This window comes from Gadus macrocephalus, chromosome 12 (assembly GCF_031168955.1).
Source record: "Gadus macrocephalus chromosome 12, ASM3116895v1".
Taxonomy (NCBI): domain Eukaryota; kingdom Metazoa; phylum Chordata; class Actinopteri; order Gadiformes; family Gadidae; genus Gadus; species Gadus macrocephalus.
The window spans coordinates 7,273,206-7,291,452 of record NC_082393.1 but is presented as its reverse complement, the minus strand read 5'-3'; the positions used below and the strand labels follow the sequence as shown (position 1 = coordinate 7,291,452).

General features: G+C 46.4%; 1 protein-coding gene across 1 annotated transcript in view; it reads left to right on the top strand.

Annotated features, from left to right (window-relative positions):
* The window catches only part of scfd2 (sec1 family domain containing 2), a 91,738-nt gene that overhangs the window by 37,653 nt on the left and 35,838 nt on the right, over positions 1–18,247 (top strand). Inside the window, exon 5 of the mRNA XM_060067630.1 lies at positions 7,536–7,842. Within this exon, the coding sequence (XP_059923613.1) occupies positions 7,536–7,842 (307 nt within the window). The remainder of the gene's footprint in view (positions 1–7,535; positions 7,843–18,247) is intronic.

Sequence of the window (18,247 nt, the reverse complement as noted above, 5' to 3'; positions counted from 1 at the left end):
GCAGAGGCTGTATGCTGATGAAGGGAACTTATTAGTAACTAACCTTTTTCCTTTCCAATCTTCTTTTTTTTTTTACATAAGGCAAATAACGTGCTCCTCAGTGTTATTTAGTGAGGAATACCAGAGAAGCATGCCTTCATGTCTTCATACTGGTCAGATGCTTTACCACACTGCTAAGCAAGGCTTTTATTTTGAAAGACTAGATTTTTTCGCGCCACTGGTCGTCAGTCATTCAGCCCTGTGTGTGTGTGTGTGTGTGTGTTTTTGTGTGTGCCCGTGTGTGAGAGAGACGGCCAAACTGGAATCAGATGTGGTGTTTTAACCCTTCGCAGGGCTCCTGTCTTCATTCAAACCAGGGGGCGTGGATGGAGGAGAGATAAATATCTCCCCCAATGACCGCCATCAAGCCAGTGATTCATGGAGATAACGTAGAAAATCATTTTTTTCCTGAAATTGGGCAACAATGGAAGTGTGGGGTCAGATGTTTTGTTGCGAGTTTCAGGGAATAAACAGTTATTACTTTATTCTGGGAAAACGACCTGTTTACCCCATGAATCCACCTTTCATGTTTTGTTTCTATCGTTCTTTTACTCGTTTTTATTTTTTTTATTGCCAAAGTAAATTTGTTTTCCTTTTTTTCTTCTTTAATTTTTTATTGCTTATTTGATTACTTAAGTCTTTCTTGCTTTCTCTCCATCGTCCCTTAATTTCTCTCAACCTTTTCTTTCTTCATTCCTTTTCAGTCCATACGTAATACATAGACCAGTGTCCCGTCAATGGCGATATCACAATCTCGTGTGGACGTGTGTGTGTCTGTGTGCGTGTGTGCTCTTCATAAATGGGTCTGAATCAGTTTCCGTCCGTGAAAAAAGTGTGTTTGTGTGTGTGGGGGTGTTTATACACATCCCAAGGGTTTCTGGCTGAGAACTGGCTCTCATCTGGTAAATGACGCCATGATCTTTTGCAGCCTATGTGGCCACACAACAGTCTCTACGGCTACAGGCCCACATACTAACGGAACGTATTAGGCATACTCTGGGCATTTTGACCCGTCCATACTAGCTGTACTAAACTGATGTTTCGTGCAAACTTGTGAAAAGCGCACTACAGAAAACGTAATTGTATAGATTAAGTGCACTCGCGATCCAAGTTTTTGTTTATTTATCAACCTCTTTTGTTGAGTCTGAGAAGGGCTGTTTTCGATTTTTACAATTTGGTGTTGGAGGACCAGCCTTCTGCTGGCGAACCGGCTGATGTTGGAGAAGCCAGTGGAGGTTGTGTTTGAGTACCGACCTCAACCTCTGCGTGGGTGATGTCTGGACTTGGGTGAATAAACACACAAGGAGCCGTGTGCCTTGTGGACAGAGACATGACCGCAGCGGCCACACCGGCCCTCTATGTTGAGATGCTAGGTGATTCATATACACAGTATACACTTAGCTCCATTGATTGGCATTATGGAATTACAAATATCATATTTCTGGTTTAAAGTCTGTCTATGCAATCTGCAGCCTTAATCATCATGACAGCTAGGTAATCTGTAGGGTGGATTTTGTCTAAAATAAAATGTTGTGATTTTTTTGCATGTAAAGTGCTTTACATGTGGCATATTTCACAAAGCAGTCAACAGTGTTTATTATAATTATTTTCTAAGTAATAGAAACCTTGCCCCTTGCTTATAAGCATGAGCCGAAAAGCCCACCAATCCAAACCCACATGAAGACTATCGCATGATAAAAAGTAGTTCAAAATACAATCAACTCAAATCAAAAGCACAAACAAGAAGAATAATCAAATCCAAAGAAATAAGGGTGGAGAGGTTTAATCTGCTTTTGCACAGTTCGTAATGAGAACTCTGTGTCTTCTCCCTTGGCTGGATGTGACGTCCATCCCTCCGTCACCAAACACCCGCTAGGTTGAAAGACTTATCCTGCCTTTCACCAGAGACAGAGTAATGACCGCGAAAAAGAGAACCAGAGATAAACTTTATTTTTCCGCCCCGGGCCGATCTTAAACCAAATTTCCGTCCTTTCGATAAACAGAGTGGTTCCGGCAGACCTGTTCTCGGATCTGTCAGTGTCACCGCCCCAGGAAACGAGCACCGAGTGTCCCCTCGTCAAGACCTGAACAAACGGCAGCTCAGTAACAGGTCCCCCATTCCTTCCGCCAAATCCTCTTGCGGTGGACTTTATGGGAGCTTGGCCCTGGCTGTGTTGCGTGTCAGTTACATGTTGGATAGGCTCTCCCACACTGTGTTGATCCTCTCCTCTACTGTTCATCTATTGGCCGTGTACGATCTCTACCTCCACCTCCGCTGCAGATATTTACGGCTCTTGGCTTACACTGCTCTCTCCCGTATCCTCTCCAACCTTGCGTGTTATTAGCAACACAAATTGGATGTGATTATGTGAAAGCAAATCGGCACCATGTGTACACAACATTTATTTTCGGAGGTATGCAAAGCAGCGTATTGATTTTCTGTGATGAGAAGAAAGGAAAATTCAGTGGAGGACATTGATGAATGGCGACTCTCAATCGGTTTTCTTTCTGGACCAGGACAACCTGAACCTTCAGCCAACTTTGTCCCTCTAGTTTCTTGGAGCTCCTCCTACTTACTGGCCCAGTACCTCTCGTCCCCCTTAGACCCCTCCCCCCCCCCCCCCCCCCCTCCCTGTGGGTCCCAGAAAAAGGTTCATTGTGCAGGCTGGGAGTATTGAGAGTGAGGCCTGGTTCTGTTTAGCATGCTGCGCTGCATCTGAAACACTTACCTTCCTCCAGGGGCTGCATCTGGACCTCGTTTCCTGTTCAGACTTTGCCGGGCAAAGGGCGGGGCTTGGCCTCTGCTTCATGATTGGGTGAGATTGCAGCTTTATGGACCCCAGAATGGATGGGGCTGCCAAACGCTTTTCTGTCAATCAATAGCTGACAGATTTAAACCGAAGCGCAACCCAAGAGAGATTCTGATTGGTGCAGAACGCTTCACCAAGTAGTTGGTTGCGCTCCAGTCATCTTTCCGCAAACCAGCGGCTAGTTTTGCATCGGCCTATCTGCTTTGCCTTTATAACGGCTTTTAATAGAAAGATATTTTTCTTTTTGGCTTTTCATCTTATACACATTCTTATGGCGCACACACTGTGCCACGATAAGAAACTATCACTGTCATTTAAAGTAATGACTTTATTTCAGTAATTGCACACTCCAACATTACCATTGTTTGCACTGTGCATTGGCAATCGTTATTGTCTAATTGTGTGTAATGGTGGCATTAGTGCATAGCAAGGCCACCGGTGGACTTTGTAATGGCGTGCTGAAATTGCATTAGCTTCCTGTTATTGCGGCAGTTATAGGCGAGCGCCTGCCATGCACGCCACTCCTAAACCTTGCCTGGTTTGTAAAAGGTTGGACCTCAAAATCAACATGGATGTAGCACGCTACTTACCATTTTAGCAATTTTTATAGCTGTCATTTTCTCCAAGGTTTGGCTCAAACGCAACGGAACGCAGCGTGCGTTGCTGATGCTGGCTCCCCATCTAGTTCTTGAGTTCTACCCCTTGTATATTTGCATTAGCATCTGGTTTCGTAGGGCGAAGATGTTGCAACACGTTCAACCGATTCTCGGAGAGCACGGTGGTAAGTGCTGCAGGCAGAATTTTCAGTTTCAGTTGTTGGAAGTGTGGAGGGTACCATAGCTCTCTGGACAACATGTGTGCCAGGGCTGGGAGCCAGGTATTGTCAGGTTTCAGCTGTAGTGCTGAAAAGTGCTGCAGTCAATCTTCCATCTCTGCTTTAAACCAAAGACTGCCATTTCCTCCGCTGGAGCTGCTAGCTATATCCCCCCATACAAATACAGGACATATAGGCGTGTACATATGCACTATACATACATAAACATACCCAACGACACACTCCCATACATATGCAGGACACGTCCACATTATGTACACAAACACACACATTTATACGCGGCAGACATATGCAGCAGACATGCAGTTGCAGATAACCCATGCCCACTCCTAAGAACCAAGATATATGTTTTAAGCACACATAAACATCTATAGTACACAGAACGTACTTACACATTTACACACATTTACACTTTTTACACTAAAAACACACATACAAGGAATGAGGTTTATTTATCGCCGGGTGGTCAGGGATTGACGAAAGAGATCGTAGAACTACTGAATGTTCAGCCACAAGCCAAGACTCATCAAAACTGAACATAAGTTTTGATTATTTCCCGATAAAAGCAATGATAAACACATTCTGTTACTGTTACTCTTCTTGGCTGATGAAGACTTCCCCTCCTCTCTCCAGTTGCTAAACCTGGCGCTGCCATGCCAAGGGATCCTTTGCCCAGTAGCACAAAAATACCAATTGCCAAAACGTACGATCGAACTCGCAACCTTTGCACACAATCCTTTCCAGTCTCTCTCTCTCTCTCTCTCTCTCTCTCTCTCTCTCTCTCTCTCTCTCTCTCTCTCTCTCTCTCGGCCACATTGTCGTAAAAAGCCAGAGCTTGTTGTGAACAATGGAGGAGGGCGGGCTCACGACGAGAGGAATTAGTCAGGGGAAATTGATGTACTTGGAGGCCCTGGGGGGAGGGGGGGGGGGGGGGGGTAACGGGTCAGGTCTGAGTCCTGTAGAGTCGCCTCATAATAAATGATGTGGGGCCAGCAGCCCCTCCGTACCCCTTGCTCAGCCCTGTTCCCCCCCGCTCCTGCTCTCCTGCTCTCATTCTCCTCTCCTCCCTCATCTTCACCTCCCCTCTCCTCTTTTTCTTCTCCCTTCCTCCTTCTCCTCTTCTCCTCTCCTCTCAACCTCTCTTCTTCTCCACCTCTCCTTTGTCTCTTTTCCGCCCTCACCCTTCTCCTCTGCTCTTTAGCCCTCTCACTAAGAGCTACCTGTGCCAGAGCTTCACATTATACACAGGTTGTTTCACTTTGAAAAGCTGCTTTGATGCAACTTAACTCGCTGTCTGCGTCATCCAGTTGTTGTTATTTTTTTAATCTTTAAATCTTTAAATCTTTTTTGTACTTGTACTCAGTGTTGCTCAACATTTAATTATCAACAAATAATTGGAAAGTCAGTCCCTGTATGTGTGAATGCTTAGCCAATCGCAATAAACTTGATCTCAGAGACTCCAGTCAAACTGCGTGCCCTGAAGCTATCCGATGCCCGGCCTGTCCAAATATTGTCTTGAATGGTCATGGGTTGTTGCGCGTGTAGAAGCGTAACTAGCATAGCATAGCACGGGCCGGCCTGTGAGTGCATACAGACCAGAAATCACTGCTTCTTCTGCTGTAAAGTGAGACATCAGAGAGAGAAAGAGAGAGATTGAGAGAAGGGGGAGACATTACGAGAGAGAGAGAGAGAGATTGAGAGAGAGACAGAGAGACATTGAGAGACATTGAGAGAGAGAAGGTGTGACTGAGAGAGAAAGAGCTCACTCCACTTATTCTGCCACTAAAGCGTGATTCCCCCATCTGACGACTCTGGTTCACACAGAGAAACACAGATCCATGGAAGTTCCCAAACATTGTTTGGCAGAGCGAATAAGTGCAGCTTGGAAAGGTTGGAGATTTCACAATGCTGAGGGAGAGAAAAAAAAATGTGGGAGAGATGTGTTTGTTTGAATGGCCCCTGTGGGGAGAAAGGGAGGGGGAGAGAGAGAGGGGGGGGGGGGGGGGGGGGGTGGGATGAGGATGGGGGGATGGCGGTGGGGAAGAGGGGGTGTTGGCCGGGACTAATGTGCAGGGGGAGGAGGCCCCGAATGGTGTGCTAGATACCGGGAGTCCGGGTCCAGCTCCAGCTGGGGGGGGGGGGTCCCGGGGAGCCGATACCCCCCCTGATACCTCTCACGACCCCGAGCGGCTGTGGGGTTGACGCAATGTCTGGCGGAGGCAGCCATATCTGCCGTCGCTGTGGCAACAACGTTCCCCGTCATCCTGATAACTCGTCGAGCTGAAGTATGTTGTTGAACGCCACGTTCACAATGTCTTTGGCCCCAGGGAGCCATCAAGACTAACAGAGCCGCCATTGTCGTATGCCGTTTCGCTATCAAGTGTTCTTCGAGGAAAAAACGCCAAATGTTCTCGTCAAATTCTCAATACGCTCAGTAGTCTGAAGCGCCTTTTTGTATTTGTCTTTGTAGCTTGAACGTCCATCGTTTGCTTGACCATCTAGTGTTGTTCGAGGACAACTGCGGTTTTCCTCGGAGAACACTAGATAGCCAGACGCCGATTTCGACAAATTCTCAAAACGCTCAGTAGTTTGTACGGCCATCGTTCTCTCTCAGCTCAACGGTCAGCTCCAGCGGGGGTTCCACACATTCTGTCGGGTTCGGCTGTGCGTGCAGAGCTCGTGATCCGAGGGGGAACGGTTTGTATTGCATCTTTGGCCGAGATATCGGGGTCAGACACCAGATCCACCTCTACGGGGCCGTTCTCTGGGTCCTCTGGTTCCCCTGAACTCCCCACAAGCTGCTGGGCGCCCCGAGCAGAGAAAATAAGACTGTTTGTGTTCGCCAGGGGAACTGGGGGCTTTGAAAGGAAATCTACCCTCAAAGCCTAGCTGTACGGCTAACAGGGATAACCAACACGATACCAAATGGGCCTTTGTTTCCCACTCTAACTGAGGTTTGCTTTTTCTTCGTTTTCCCCCCCCTTATTTTATTTTATTCCTACCTCTCTTTGTTTCTATATGCTTTTAATGTCCGCCGTTAGTGTTTTTCCGACTTCAAATCCTTTCTTTCTTGGTTCCCTGCCCTTAATGTTCTCTTATCCAGCAGCGAGCAGATCAGCTTGACGCCCTTATTTTGGAGGAGCATGAGATCACCCTTGCTGTGATTGGTCAGTGTTCCGTTGAAATGATCATGTGATTCAGCTCATTTGGACCATAGTTTTACCATCAGGAGGGCTGATTCAGAGGCAGCTGTAAAGAGACAGGTCACTGCACCTTAACACTTCCCAGAAGTTTGTTTGTGTGTGTGTTCGTGTCTGTGTGTGTGTGTGTGTGTGCTTGAGTGCCAGCTGAAGTGTGACTGTACACGAGTTTCCATTATTCAATACACATTATACTGCAAACCAAAACCAATCAACCTATACATACACTTCATAAATGTTAATATTTACCCTGCTTATGTTGAATAATCCACTTGCGGTACCATTTCTGATAGTACAGTAATGATTTCTTCTCCGGGGGCTCTGTTTTTGAGAATGTTAGCTTCCCTCCGGTCCATGAAACAAATTTTCCAAATCAATAATTCTAACTGAAAATCATGCAAAAACGGGATACCAAAGGTTTCTGGATTCGCCCCCTGTCATCCTCAGTCAACCTGTGAGCCTTTTAGGAACCCAACCCGTGCTCCTCATGACCTCTGTATTAACTATTACCGAAGCCTCACCATTGGCCAAATTGTAGCTCGGCCCAAGAGGGGTTCAAAGACTTTTGCAGGATACTATAATAAGGTGTTGCAGCGAAACACCCTGACAACACTGGGGTTGACCTTTACTCTCCATGTGTTGCTGAAACAGGCTCTGGGCGACTCAGACTTCCCCACGGTGCTGCGGCAGCTCCTGCCGATGATGAAGCCCATGAGTAAGAGTGGCCCCGCGGGGCCCGGGGACCAACGGTCCAGCGAGGACTGCGGCCCCGAGGAGATGATCCTCCTGCTCATCTTCCTCTACTCTCTGGCCGACGAGGCACAGCCGTGGCCACACCAGGGCCGGGAGGAGGAGGAAGAGGAGGAGCTGGAGAAGACGGAGAGGGAGCTGATTGGAGCGCTCACCCTGGTGATCACCCAGGAGGCGGAGCTTAGCCCACTACTTCAGAAAATCACAGGTGAGAGAGTGAATGAGTGAGCGAGAGTGTGATGGAGTAGGTGAGAATGTGATTGATAGTGATGGTGATGGTGATGGAGAGAGAGAGAGAGAGAGAGAGAGAGAGAGAGAGAGAGAGAGAGAGAGAGAGAGAGAGAGAGAGAGAGAGAGAGAGAGAGAGAGAGAGAGAGAGAGAGAGAGAGAGAGAGAGAGAGAGAGAAATAGCTTGTTTATTTAGCCACTCTGCCTTCTATCTGCTTAATGGTAAAAGTCTGACAAGGACCTCCTAGCTCATCTCTCTTTGGTTGGTCCACACACGTCAAACACACGTCACACACACACACACACACACACACACACACACACACACACACACACACACACACACACACACACACACACACACACACACACACACACAGGGGGGGGGGGGAGAGAGTGAGCAAGGGAGAGACAGTGATGGTATGCCCCTGTAGGATGACTCTTGAAATGCCTTCCCTTCAAGGAAATTATATAAAAAAAATAGAACATACAGTATATGTTCTCATAATATATAAGTCATCATCTGGAGTCCCACAGAATAATCACAACCTCCATCTCTTGTATTAGTTACAGTGTTGAGCAATCTCGCTGCCACAAGCCAAGCGGCGACAGAATACATTGTGGTAACCGTGGTAACCGTCAGAGAGGTTCAGCTGAAAGGGTGTTTGTTTTTGTGGGGCTCTGACCGTTCTAGTGGGGCCACAACCTCAGTCTTAAGACACACTGTCTCCTTTGATTTTAGTGACTAGGGTCGGTTCCCAACCAAAAGGTACATGGTTAAAGGTACATGGTTGAATTCTCCCCAGGGGCCGAAGCCTTAACTGTTGGGGGTCCTTGAGCAAGACGACTAATTCCTACCCACTTAAAGCTAGGGTGGGCGATTTTGGAGAAAACAGCCGTTGAGATTCCGTCGCGTGCTCTCTGGCCCGTCCCTGCCACGCTACCTGCTGTAGCTCCTCCCACCGAACGTCAGTTATGCGCGTTCATGTGAATTCAGTTACATTGATAGGAAGACGAAACACCATGTCCGATTCCGAGGTAATTAAACATTAGTGCTGATTGCTACATAAGTACATATATAGCATCAACATCTTACTCACAGACATACCATGTATGTTATCTTAAAATCATTGCCATTGCGCTGGTAGGCCTAAGAAAGGTAGCTGTATCAGCCAAGCAAGATAGCAAACTAATTGCAACTGTAGGTCGTTAGCATAAGAACAAAAGCAAAAAAAAAAAAAAAAACCTCCTTCTCCATGATAACAGAATTCTTCTAGGTCTCCCTCTTATCAATATTGACAATCGATATGATCTCTTTACTGTCGTTGTCCATCATTGTGTATGTACAGTACTGTGCTGAAAAAATATATATATTTGATAAAATAACACAGAAAGCCAGATTACACACAAGGAAACCGTCACTTCAAAGCGATCGCGAAACTGAGCTAGGCTGCTGCTAGCTTGCAACAACGTTATAACAATACATGGAATATCATATGCTAGACTTCCCTCACAGTGCTTATCTTGGCAGTTGTGTCAACGTAGCTTTTATACAAACGTGACTCGGACATTATCCACAGTTGAGTTGAAGCCTAGGCCACGTGTTATCACAATCTCTGTGTTATTCCGACAGCCAGGGTTGGTGTGACCATAACTAACCTATAAAACGGACCGGGAAAAGAACCATCGGCTGATGCAAGACATCCTACAGAACCGTATTGAAATGGTTACATTACAGAACCGTAATGTAACGGTTATCGTGGCTTTGCTTAGTAAAAAACCATACCAGCCGACACTTTACATATTCATCTCAATATACCATGGAGGGATAGCACAATTCCTTACCTGTCTATAAGAAATATAGCCATCTCAGCGTCCGATTTTAAGTTTCTCCGGTCACGTAACTCTCTCCATCGCTCATAAGCCACGCCGATGTTTACTCTGGTTTTATTTCGAGCTCTCTCCGCCTCCCTTTTAGTAGCTGTCCTTTCAACAAGTGTCTTTCCTCTTTTTTTCTCTGTCTTAGTGGTGTTAGTTGATGGTATCCGGGGAATGGGAAATTTATGGCCCGTTGATGAAGACACGGCTATTCATTTGTTGTCCGCCGTAGTAGTACAAAACTGTCAGACCGCTAGGCTCGTGAACGCTCACGCAGGGACGCACCAACGTCGTTGCCAAGGTGACCGGACAGTCCCACAGCCAATAAGAACGGAGAATCTGAGCCTCGCTCTGATTGGTCAAAGTGTACATGAGCGGTGGCAATTTTTGGGTGCAGCCCACAGAGGCAGGGGAGAGCAAAGTTATGAGCAGATATTCTCAGAGCACTTCACCTACATATAGCTGACTGGCTATTAGGACAGTTTTGCCAAATATTACAGTAAAGAAATTACCCACCCTAGCTTTAATTGCATGTATCTTAACTTTACTTAATGTTGCTTTAGATCTAATTGGATCAGTTCCTTTCAGTATCCCACGTTTATTAAGAATCGGACCGTTTAGAATCAAAAGTTGAATAACAAACTCTTTGTGGAAATATGAATTATTATAATTAAAGAATAGCTATATATATTGTGTGTGTGTGTGTGTGTGTGTGTGTGTGTGTGTACGTGTGCACTTGAGCACACCCTCTACCTCCGGACCACAGTCTTGTGTACTGCCCAAAGTAATAGCTCCCTTAACCTTGGCTCTGCACACACACACACACACACACACACACACACACACACACACACACACACACACACACACACACACACACACACACACACACACACACACACACACACACACATACACACACATCCTGTGCACCACATAGTTCATAATTAGAGCTACTTTTAGTCATGGCTGGGCCCTTACCTTAGCACACACCCTGAAATAATACACCACACAATGTTAGGTCTCTGCAATCGTTCTGCAATCGTTTATAAGGGCCTTGCTCATAGTCTCTCTCTCATTCTCTCTCTCTCATTCTCTCTCTCTCTCTCTCTCTCTCTCTCTCTCTCTCTCTCTCTCTCTCTCTCTCTCTCTCTCTCTCTCTCTCTGTAACCGAATTGAGACCGAAACTCTCCCTCCCTCCATTTGGCAAAGTTCGCCCGGGGCCCCTTGCCAGTCAGATGTTGAGAACCTGACTCTCTGATATAAACATCTCCCCAGAACTGACTCTGTCAAGGCACCAGGTGTGTGTGTGTGTGCGTATGGGGGTGTGCCTCTGTATCATGTGGTTGTGCGTTTCGTGAAAGTGTGTGTTGGCAGAAAGGTTGAGTTTACATGTCAAGAATTGGAATGGCTTAATGTTGAACTTAAAGTGGGTTAGACAGGAGGAGTCGAATAGGAGGAGGTGCAGGAGGGAGACGGAAGGAGGTGCAGGAGGGAGATGGGAAGAAGCTCAGGAGAGAATGTTGGTTGTGCCGGGTAGAAGACGGAAGGAGGTGGGGAGAAGGGGAGGAGGTGCAGGAGGGAGACGTTAGAAAGCTCAGGGGAGAGAGAAGGAGGTGCATGGTAGAGGAGAGGAGGTGCAGAGAGATGTGAGGAGATGCAGGTGGAAGATGAGGGAAGGTGCAGGGAGAGAGAGGAGGTGCAACGGTCAGATTTCAGGAGATTGAGGAGGTGCAGGGGGAAATATAGTCGGAGGCTGGAGGAGGTACAGTGAAGGGTGGTGTTTTGAGAGTGAGACCCTGAGTGGGACTTTGTGTGTGATTGTATTTCTCCCCAATTAAAGTTTCTAATGGAAACCAGACGCTCAAGAGACCTGATGCCTCCAAACACATTGCTGGATACACACGCACGCGCATGCATGTGCGCTGGCACGCACGCACGCACGCACGCAGGCCTGTACAAAAAATCTTATCCCACCAGATCTGTGCTGGGCCCTAGCCTTCTGCAATGTAGTAATATGTATGCTCAAACACATACAAACACACGAAACACACACATTTACATATATCATCATGTAAAATGAGTATGAGCGAGTGTGTGCATCTCTATACGCTAACTCCTCTGTCGGCCATGTTGTCACGTCTGAGCATGGATCTGATTATAGACCGAAATGGTGCCTGCCCAAGAGAATTGTTCCTCTTCTGCGGACGAGGAAATGAGCTTAAAACCGACGTCCCCACCGCCAACACCACATGAGGGGAGGCTGGGTTTGGTCTAGAACTGGGTGGTGTGTGTGGGGGGGAAGGACTTGGAGGAGGAACAGCAGACGCCACCATTGCATGAGACCCCTGTCACTCATCTGGTTTGCGTCTTCTGATTGGCTGCGGAGGGTCAGACAGTCTGGGGGACACTTGGGTAGTGAGTGTGTGATGTGTGGAGTTAGGAATAGCTCGGAGCAGTTAATGTTGATCCCCTCTCCTTAGTCGTGGTACAACGACGCTTTATAGAACCACTCTAATTGATGATGATGGAGATGTTGATGCTGATGATGATAATGAAGCAATAAACAAAATGAAGTCGAAGAATAATGTCATGGAACAGTGGAAGAAATATTACAATGGGGAAATAAATGGAGATATAAAAAGAAAAGCGATGTGGATAGATAGGAGGCTTGACAGATTTTGGAAGGGAGAGAACGTTTGTATCTGGGCAGGTTTAGAAAGCATGTTATATTAGAAGCCAGTAAATCCTCGTTGTAGGACCGTAAACACAGATTTCCCCTGGCTGGAGGCTCCACCGTCCACTCTACACTACAGCTTTACAGATGGTGGGACAGACAGCAGGCCAAAGCAAATGCTCCCAGTCTGAGAAAAACTTTTATTGTGCTAGACCGAGAGATAAGGCTGGAAAATGTTTGGACTTCATTGGAAGCCAGATTTCATAGATAACAAAACAATTAATTGGACTTGGCTTGGTTCTTTATGGTTCAGTCTTGTTTTGTCTAGTTTTTTTAGGCTAACTCTGCACTACAGTAAGTCCAATGGAACAATTATTGTCATCATTGTATGATGATTATGTGAATGTATGGGGACTTCAGTACTGTTGTTTAACAACTTTTGGAATTTATGAGAATACTGATCATTATGAACATTTATTAAGGACCATGACAGATCTTCTGGTCTATTTACCAATGACAGGGCTTCTTGCAAAGAATCCATACATTCTTTCAAGAATATATGGCTGGTATTATCAACACAATTTGAAAAGATCTTAATTAGCTGAACTGACATTCTGCCTGCTTTGTGTTCAAAGATAGGACTACTTGTTTTCTGAAATGGAACTGGGGAATCCTTGGGACAAATGTATCACTTTGGACCTCATATTTTACAACATTTGAACAAGTTAACGTAACGTATGATGTAAATCTCTGTAACTTTGTGTACAGCGATCTGCATGACTGCTACCTTTGTAGTCAGTAGAATGAATTGTGAATACTGTACGATTCCTTTCGCTGGCGTTTTAATATTGTAATCACTTTTTACTACAGACAGTGCTCTCTCTGTGTCTTGCTCTCTTCGTCTCCCTCCACTACTCATTCTCCTTTGCAATGCATTCAATTCTCTGCCTTTCTCTCTCTCTCTCTCTCTCTCTCTCTCTCTGTCTCTGTCTTTGTCTCTCTGTCTCTGTCTTTGTCTCTCTCTCTTTCTCTGTCTCTCTCTTTCTCTGTCTCTCTCTCTCTCTCTCTCTCTCTGTCTTTCTCTCTGTCTTTCTCTCTCTCTCTCTCTCTCTCTCTCTGTCTCTCGCTCGCTCGCTCGCTCGCTCTCTCTCTCTCTCTCTCTCTCTCTCTCTCTCTCTCTCTCTGTCTCTCTCTCTCTCTCTCTCTCTCTCTCTCTCTCTCTCTCTCTCTCTCTCTCTCTCTCCCTCTCCCTGTCACCCACACGTACAGTTTGTTTTGCTGTGGCGGGGGGTGAAGGTTGGGGTGTGTGTTTCAGACCTCCCTGGCATGGCTGTTTGGGTTGGCCCGGCAACACAAGGCCGTTGTGGGACATGAAAGACCCTGGCCACCCTGTCCCTTACTGCTAAACTCTGCAGAGAGAAACGTTTTACTATTTTCTCATTTATTTCTTCCCTCTTGCACTCTCTCTTGCTTTCTATTTGTTTTTATTTCTCTTTTATTCCCTCTATCGCTGTTAGTTTATCTAAACCCCCACTCTCTCTCTCTCTCTCTCTCTCTCTCTCTCTCTCTCTCTCTCTCTCTCCCGCCGTGTCTGTATCTCTCTATCTCTTGCCCTGGAGAAAAGGCTTTTTGAATCAGGAAGTGGAATAATCGGCTCGGCTAACGATGGTGGCTGATTAGCCATATTTCCCCTGTTGCTCCATGTTCATGAAATTAGTCCCAATTATTTTTAATTACTAGTGTGCCTACGCTTCTGTCGCCTGCACTCATACACACACAGTCATGCACAGAATCATGCACACACACACACACACACACACACACACACAAACATATACATGACTTGATGTATATGTTCATGATTGCACAGAGAGCCAGAGGAGGGGGGAACAGCCAATAGCATTGGTGCATTTGGTTGAGTTCATCAGATAACCCGACGGGAGCCAACCCCAGGCTCTAATTAAGAAAGAATCTGGCGGCCACGGCCACCCACACACACACTGTGTGCACACTGTACAAACAGACACAGACACACAAAAACACAGACACACACACACTCACCGCTCATACACACACGCATACCACGCAAGCACACACATGCAGAGACAAACACTCACAAGCACACACACATGCACACCAACACACACACACACACACACACACACACACACACAAACATACCACAAGCACACACACACACACAGTACACAAACACACATTGCCATACATTCTATACACTTAATTAGGGTTACTATGAGTAGACTCAAAAAATTGTCACATAAGCCCAAGTAACTTACTAAACACTAAATCCAAAGTTTTTAATCTTCGCTGCTGAAAATACATTAAAATGCTTTGAATATTTATTCATTCCCTGTGCTGGTCGTTCTCCTGAAAAGGGCGATAAAAGCAAAGGAAGCCGTAAATCTGAAGGCAGTATTGATGCTGAACATCTGCTGAACTGAGTCTCTCTGGTCCACATTACACTTACCCTTACATGTGCTGCTTGGCTGCATTAAGCTTACTTTAGTAAACCTTATTTTATTGTTTAATCCGTTTTTATTTCATTCTCTGTATCCGTATTGAGAATATTTGGACTTGCATTTCTTCTCTTGGCTTTTGTTATTCTTTATTCCAAAGACTCCTCAGAGATAACATGATTTTCTTGTGAAATGTTAACTCACCTCGACTCTTTTCCTAGCAGATTTATTTCCACGAAATAAACATTTTAAAGAATTGTCTTGTTAGAGTTTGAACTTAATTTAACCTTACTGAACTTTCTTCATATTTGAAGTTTTAATCCCCCGAAGGCAACATTTGACATGATTTTATTGTCACAGTATAAACTATATTTTCTTATCTTTAACAAAAAAAGGACTTTGGCATGATTTTATTATTAAAGTAAATAGAAGAATTTAAATTCCACAAATGTGACAGGATTGTATTTCCGTCCGTATCCCACGGCCAATGGTGGGCATGCCAGCCCTAACCCCTGTTATCCCCAGGCATCCTTCATACAGCCACTGGTATTAAACAGCACGTTATACATTACACCCTGCTGTCAAAACCCGAGAGGGGCGGGCAAGGGACCCATGGCCATTGGTTGATAAAATCCCTCTATCCTTCATTGTCCAATCGGTGACGAGGAAACTACCAGACCAGATGAATGCTGGAGCTCTAGTGGGTGGAGCAGGTTGGGGTGTAGTGGCATCCACAGCAGAAAGGCCTGTCTTCCAGACTTCAGACAGGCTGGGTTCCATGGAGGTGGACCCAGGCTGTGATCTCTCTCTCCAGGCTGCTTTATGAAGTGTGTTAGCGCTCAGTGGAGAAGGCTCCTCTGACCGGCTCTTTATGGCAGGAAATGCACGTAGTAAAACACTCATAAGTGAGAGAGATGAGGGAGGGGGGTCATAAGATGAAAAACATCACTAATCCCTCAAACATGTGGTCAGCGTCACACACACACACACACACACACACACACACACACACACACACACACACACACACACACACACACACACACACACACACACACACACACACACACACGCACACGCACTCACATGTAAATACATCGACATCTGTGTGTACGTACATGCATTACATTCGTGTATGCATGCACACACACATGCACAAACACACACTGTTTTTAACCATTAACTATGAGTTACTTCTTATTAGAGTTTGAATATAAATCTAGAGGCTTTTCCAAAAGCAAAGCAACTCCTAGGTACAGGTGTACTGCACACATTTGGCCTTCAAAGCCAGTACCCAATTTTGGCTGAGAGTCAAACATCCTTGCCACTCTCTTGCCCCGTGTCGGGGAGTTGTTTTGGGATTGTGCTGCAGTACATTGGGCCTCAGCTCGCTCCTCCCAGCGCTTGTGGAGTGTGCTCTCACAGTAGCGTTGGAGTGTTCTGTTTATACAGAACGTCTGCATGTAACCCAGACCAGACAGCCATGCAGCTCCAAGCCCCCAAGAGAGACACTCAGAGAGGCCGCTGTCCCCACGCCGGTCCCACCGGGGCCCGCGACACGCGCTCAAGAGCGAGCCTAGGTCAGTCGGTCGGGCCCCCAGTGAGGGTCCCTCTGTTGTGGCCGGACACACTCACTGACCCTGGCCTGCTCTGCAGCCAAGTTGAGACATACACGCCCACCACCCCAGCCCCCATCATGGTTTTTATAGTCTTGTTTAATGCAACATTTGACCCGAACGCAGACAGATTTACTGAGTGACAGAGGGCCAACACAAACAACCGACCCCATGGAGTAAATGTCTGGGTGTCTTATGTGTCTTATATATATCTTAATAAGACCATGTGTCGATATGTATTTTCATTAGTTGGTGAAAACGTGGTGTTGTACTTTGTACACATCTTGAGTTGGAATTATGTGAAGGTAAAAGTGTGTGGGGTGTGTGTGTGTGTGTGTGTGTGAACATACGTATGTATGTTCACCAGTTTTTTTTGGTATGCACGTGCACATGTGTGTGAACATGCACGTGTATGCTGATGTGTGTTTGTGTAAGAGTGAGTGTGTGTTTCAGTGTATCTGTGTTTAATCTGGGATGGCGGAAGGAAGGACCTGTTTACGATTCAGATAGGGGACAGATATCTAACTGCCACCCCCAAACCTGAATAACACTCCCTTAAACCCCAAATCATGAATACTACCCCCTTAAATGCCTCAAACATGAATAACAGCCCCATATACCGCGAAACATGAATAATACCTCCTAAAACGCCGCAAACTGGACTAATAGCCCCAAAACACAAACTAAACCTCATAAACCTGGAATGTACCACCCTATATGATGTCTAGCTGCACTGTAGTTCTGTATTTGTATTCTGTATTATTTTTAATTTCGTCTGACGTTGAAAGCTGAGGCTGGAGCAAACCTTTACGCTGAGCATTGAAAACCAAATCACGGCACGCTAATGTGAAACATCACTGTGATCCGACAGCGTTGGAAAGGAAACAGCAAAGTGCCAGGGTGAGGAGCGACTGTGAGCCACTGGGAGCGTGTCTTCAACACAGGCCACCAGCGAGGCCACTGCAGTCCCGGTGCGCTGGCCTGCAGCGCTAGGAGCTGCTTGGACGGGGAGAAGCTACAGGATACAGGGGGAACTCTGGGCTGGCTTTCAGGGTAGAGAGGGTTCTCCCTGGGGCCAGAGGATTCGAGAACATCTTGGAGCCGTCGGTTCTGCTGTACTCCAGGGTGGGGTGGGGTGGGGTGGGGTGGGGGTGGCGGTGGGGTGTTCTTCTTCGTCTCCTCCACACCAGATGGAAGTTCTCCTGACGCTGCTAGCCGCCAGGGTCACTTCCTGTTAGGACGTCTGGTGTTAATCAAGAACTGACTGGGGGGAGGGCAATGGAGGAGAAGGGGAGACGCCCCCCCATCTCATAAACCCCCTCCTCTTTTTAACTCCCCCTTCGAGGAAAAATAATTCATTTCATTTTTTCTTCGTCGTTCTTTTCCCCCTCTTTTTGTCTCGGGCGGTCGTGCATCATTGCAAACCCTCCTCCGATAGGGTTCAGCTGTACCCCCCAAAGGTTAAAGGTCTAAGGCAGGTAATGGGTCTCTGCTCTGCTCCCACTATAGAAGACCCCTGGACCCCCCCCCCCCCTCCAAAAGCTGAGAAATGGAAAGAATACTGAGAAAATATGTCAAAACAAGAGGGTGGTGGTGGAGGAGGAGGAGGAGGAGGAGGAGGAGTCGACTATACTGTGCTACTCTGGTATTCAGAAGACCCTATAGACTGACCATAAACATGCTGCACACACACACACATACATATTATACATATTATTTTACAGTTGGTTACCTTTA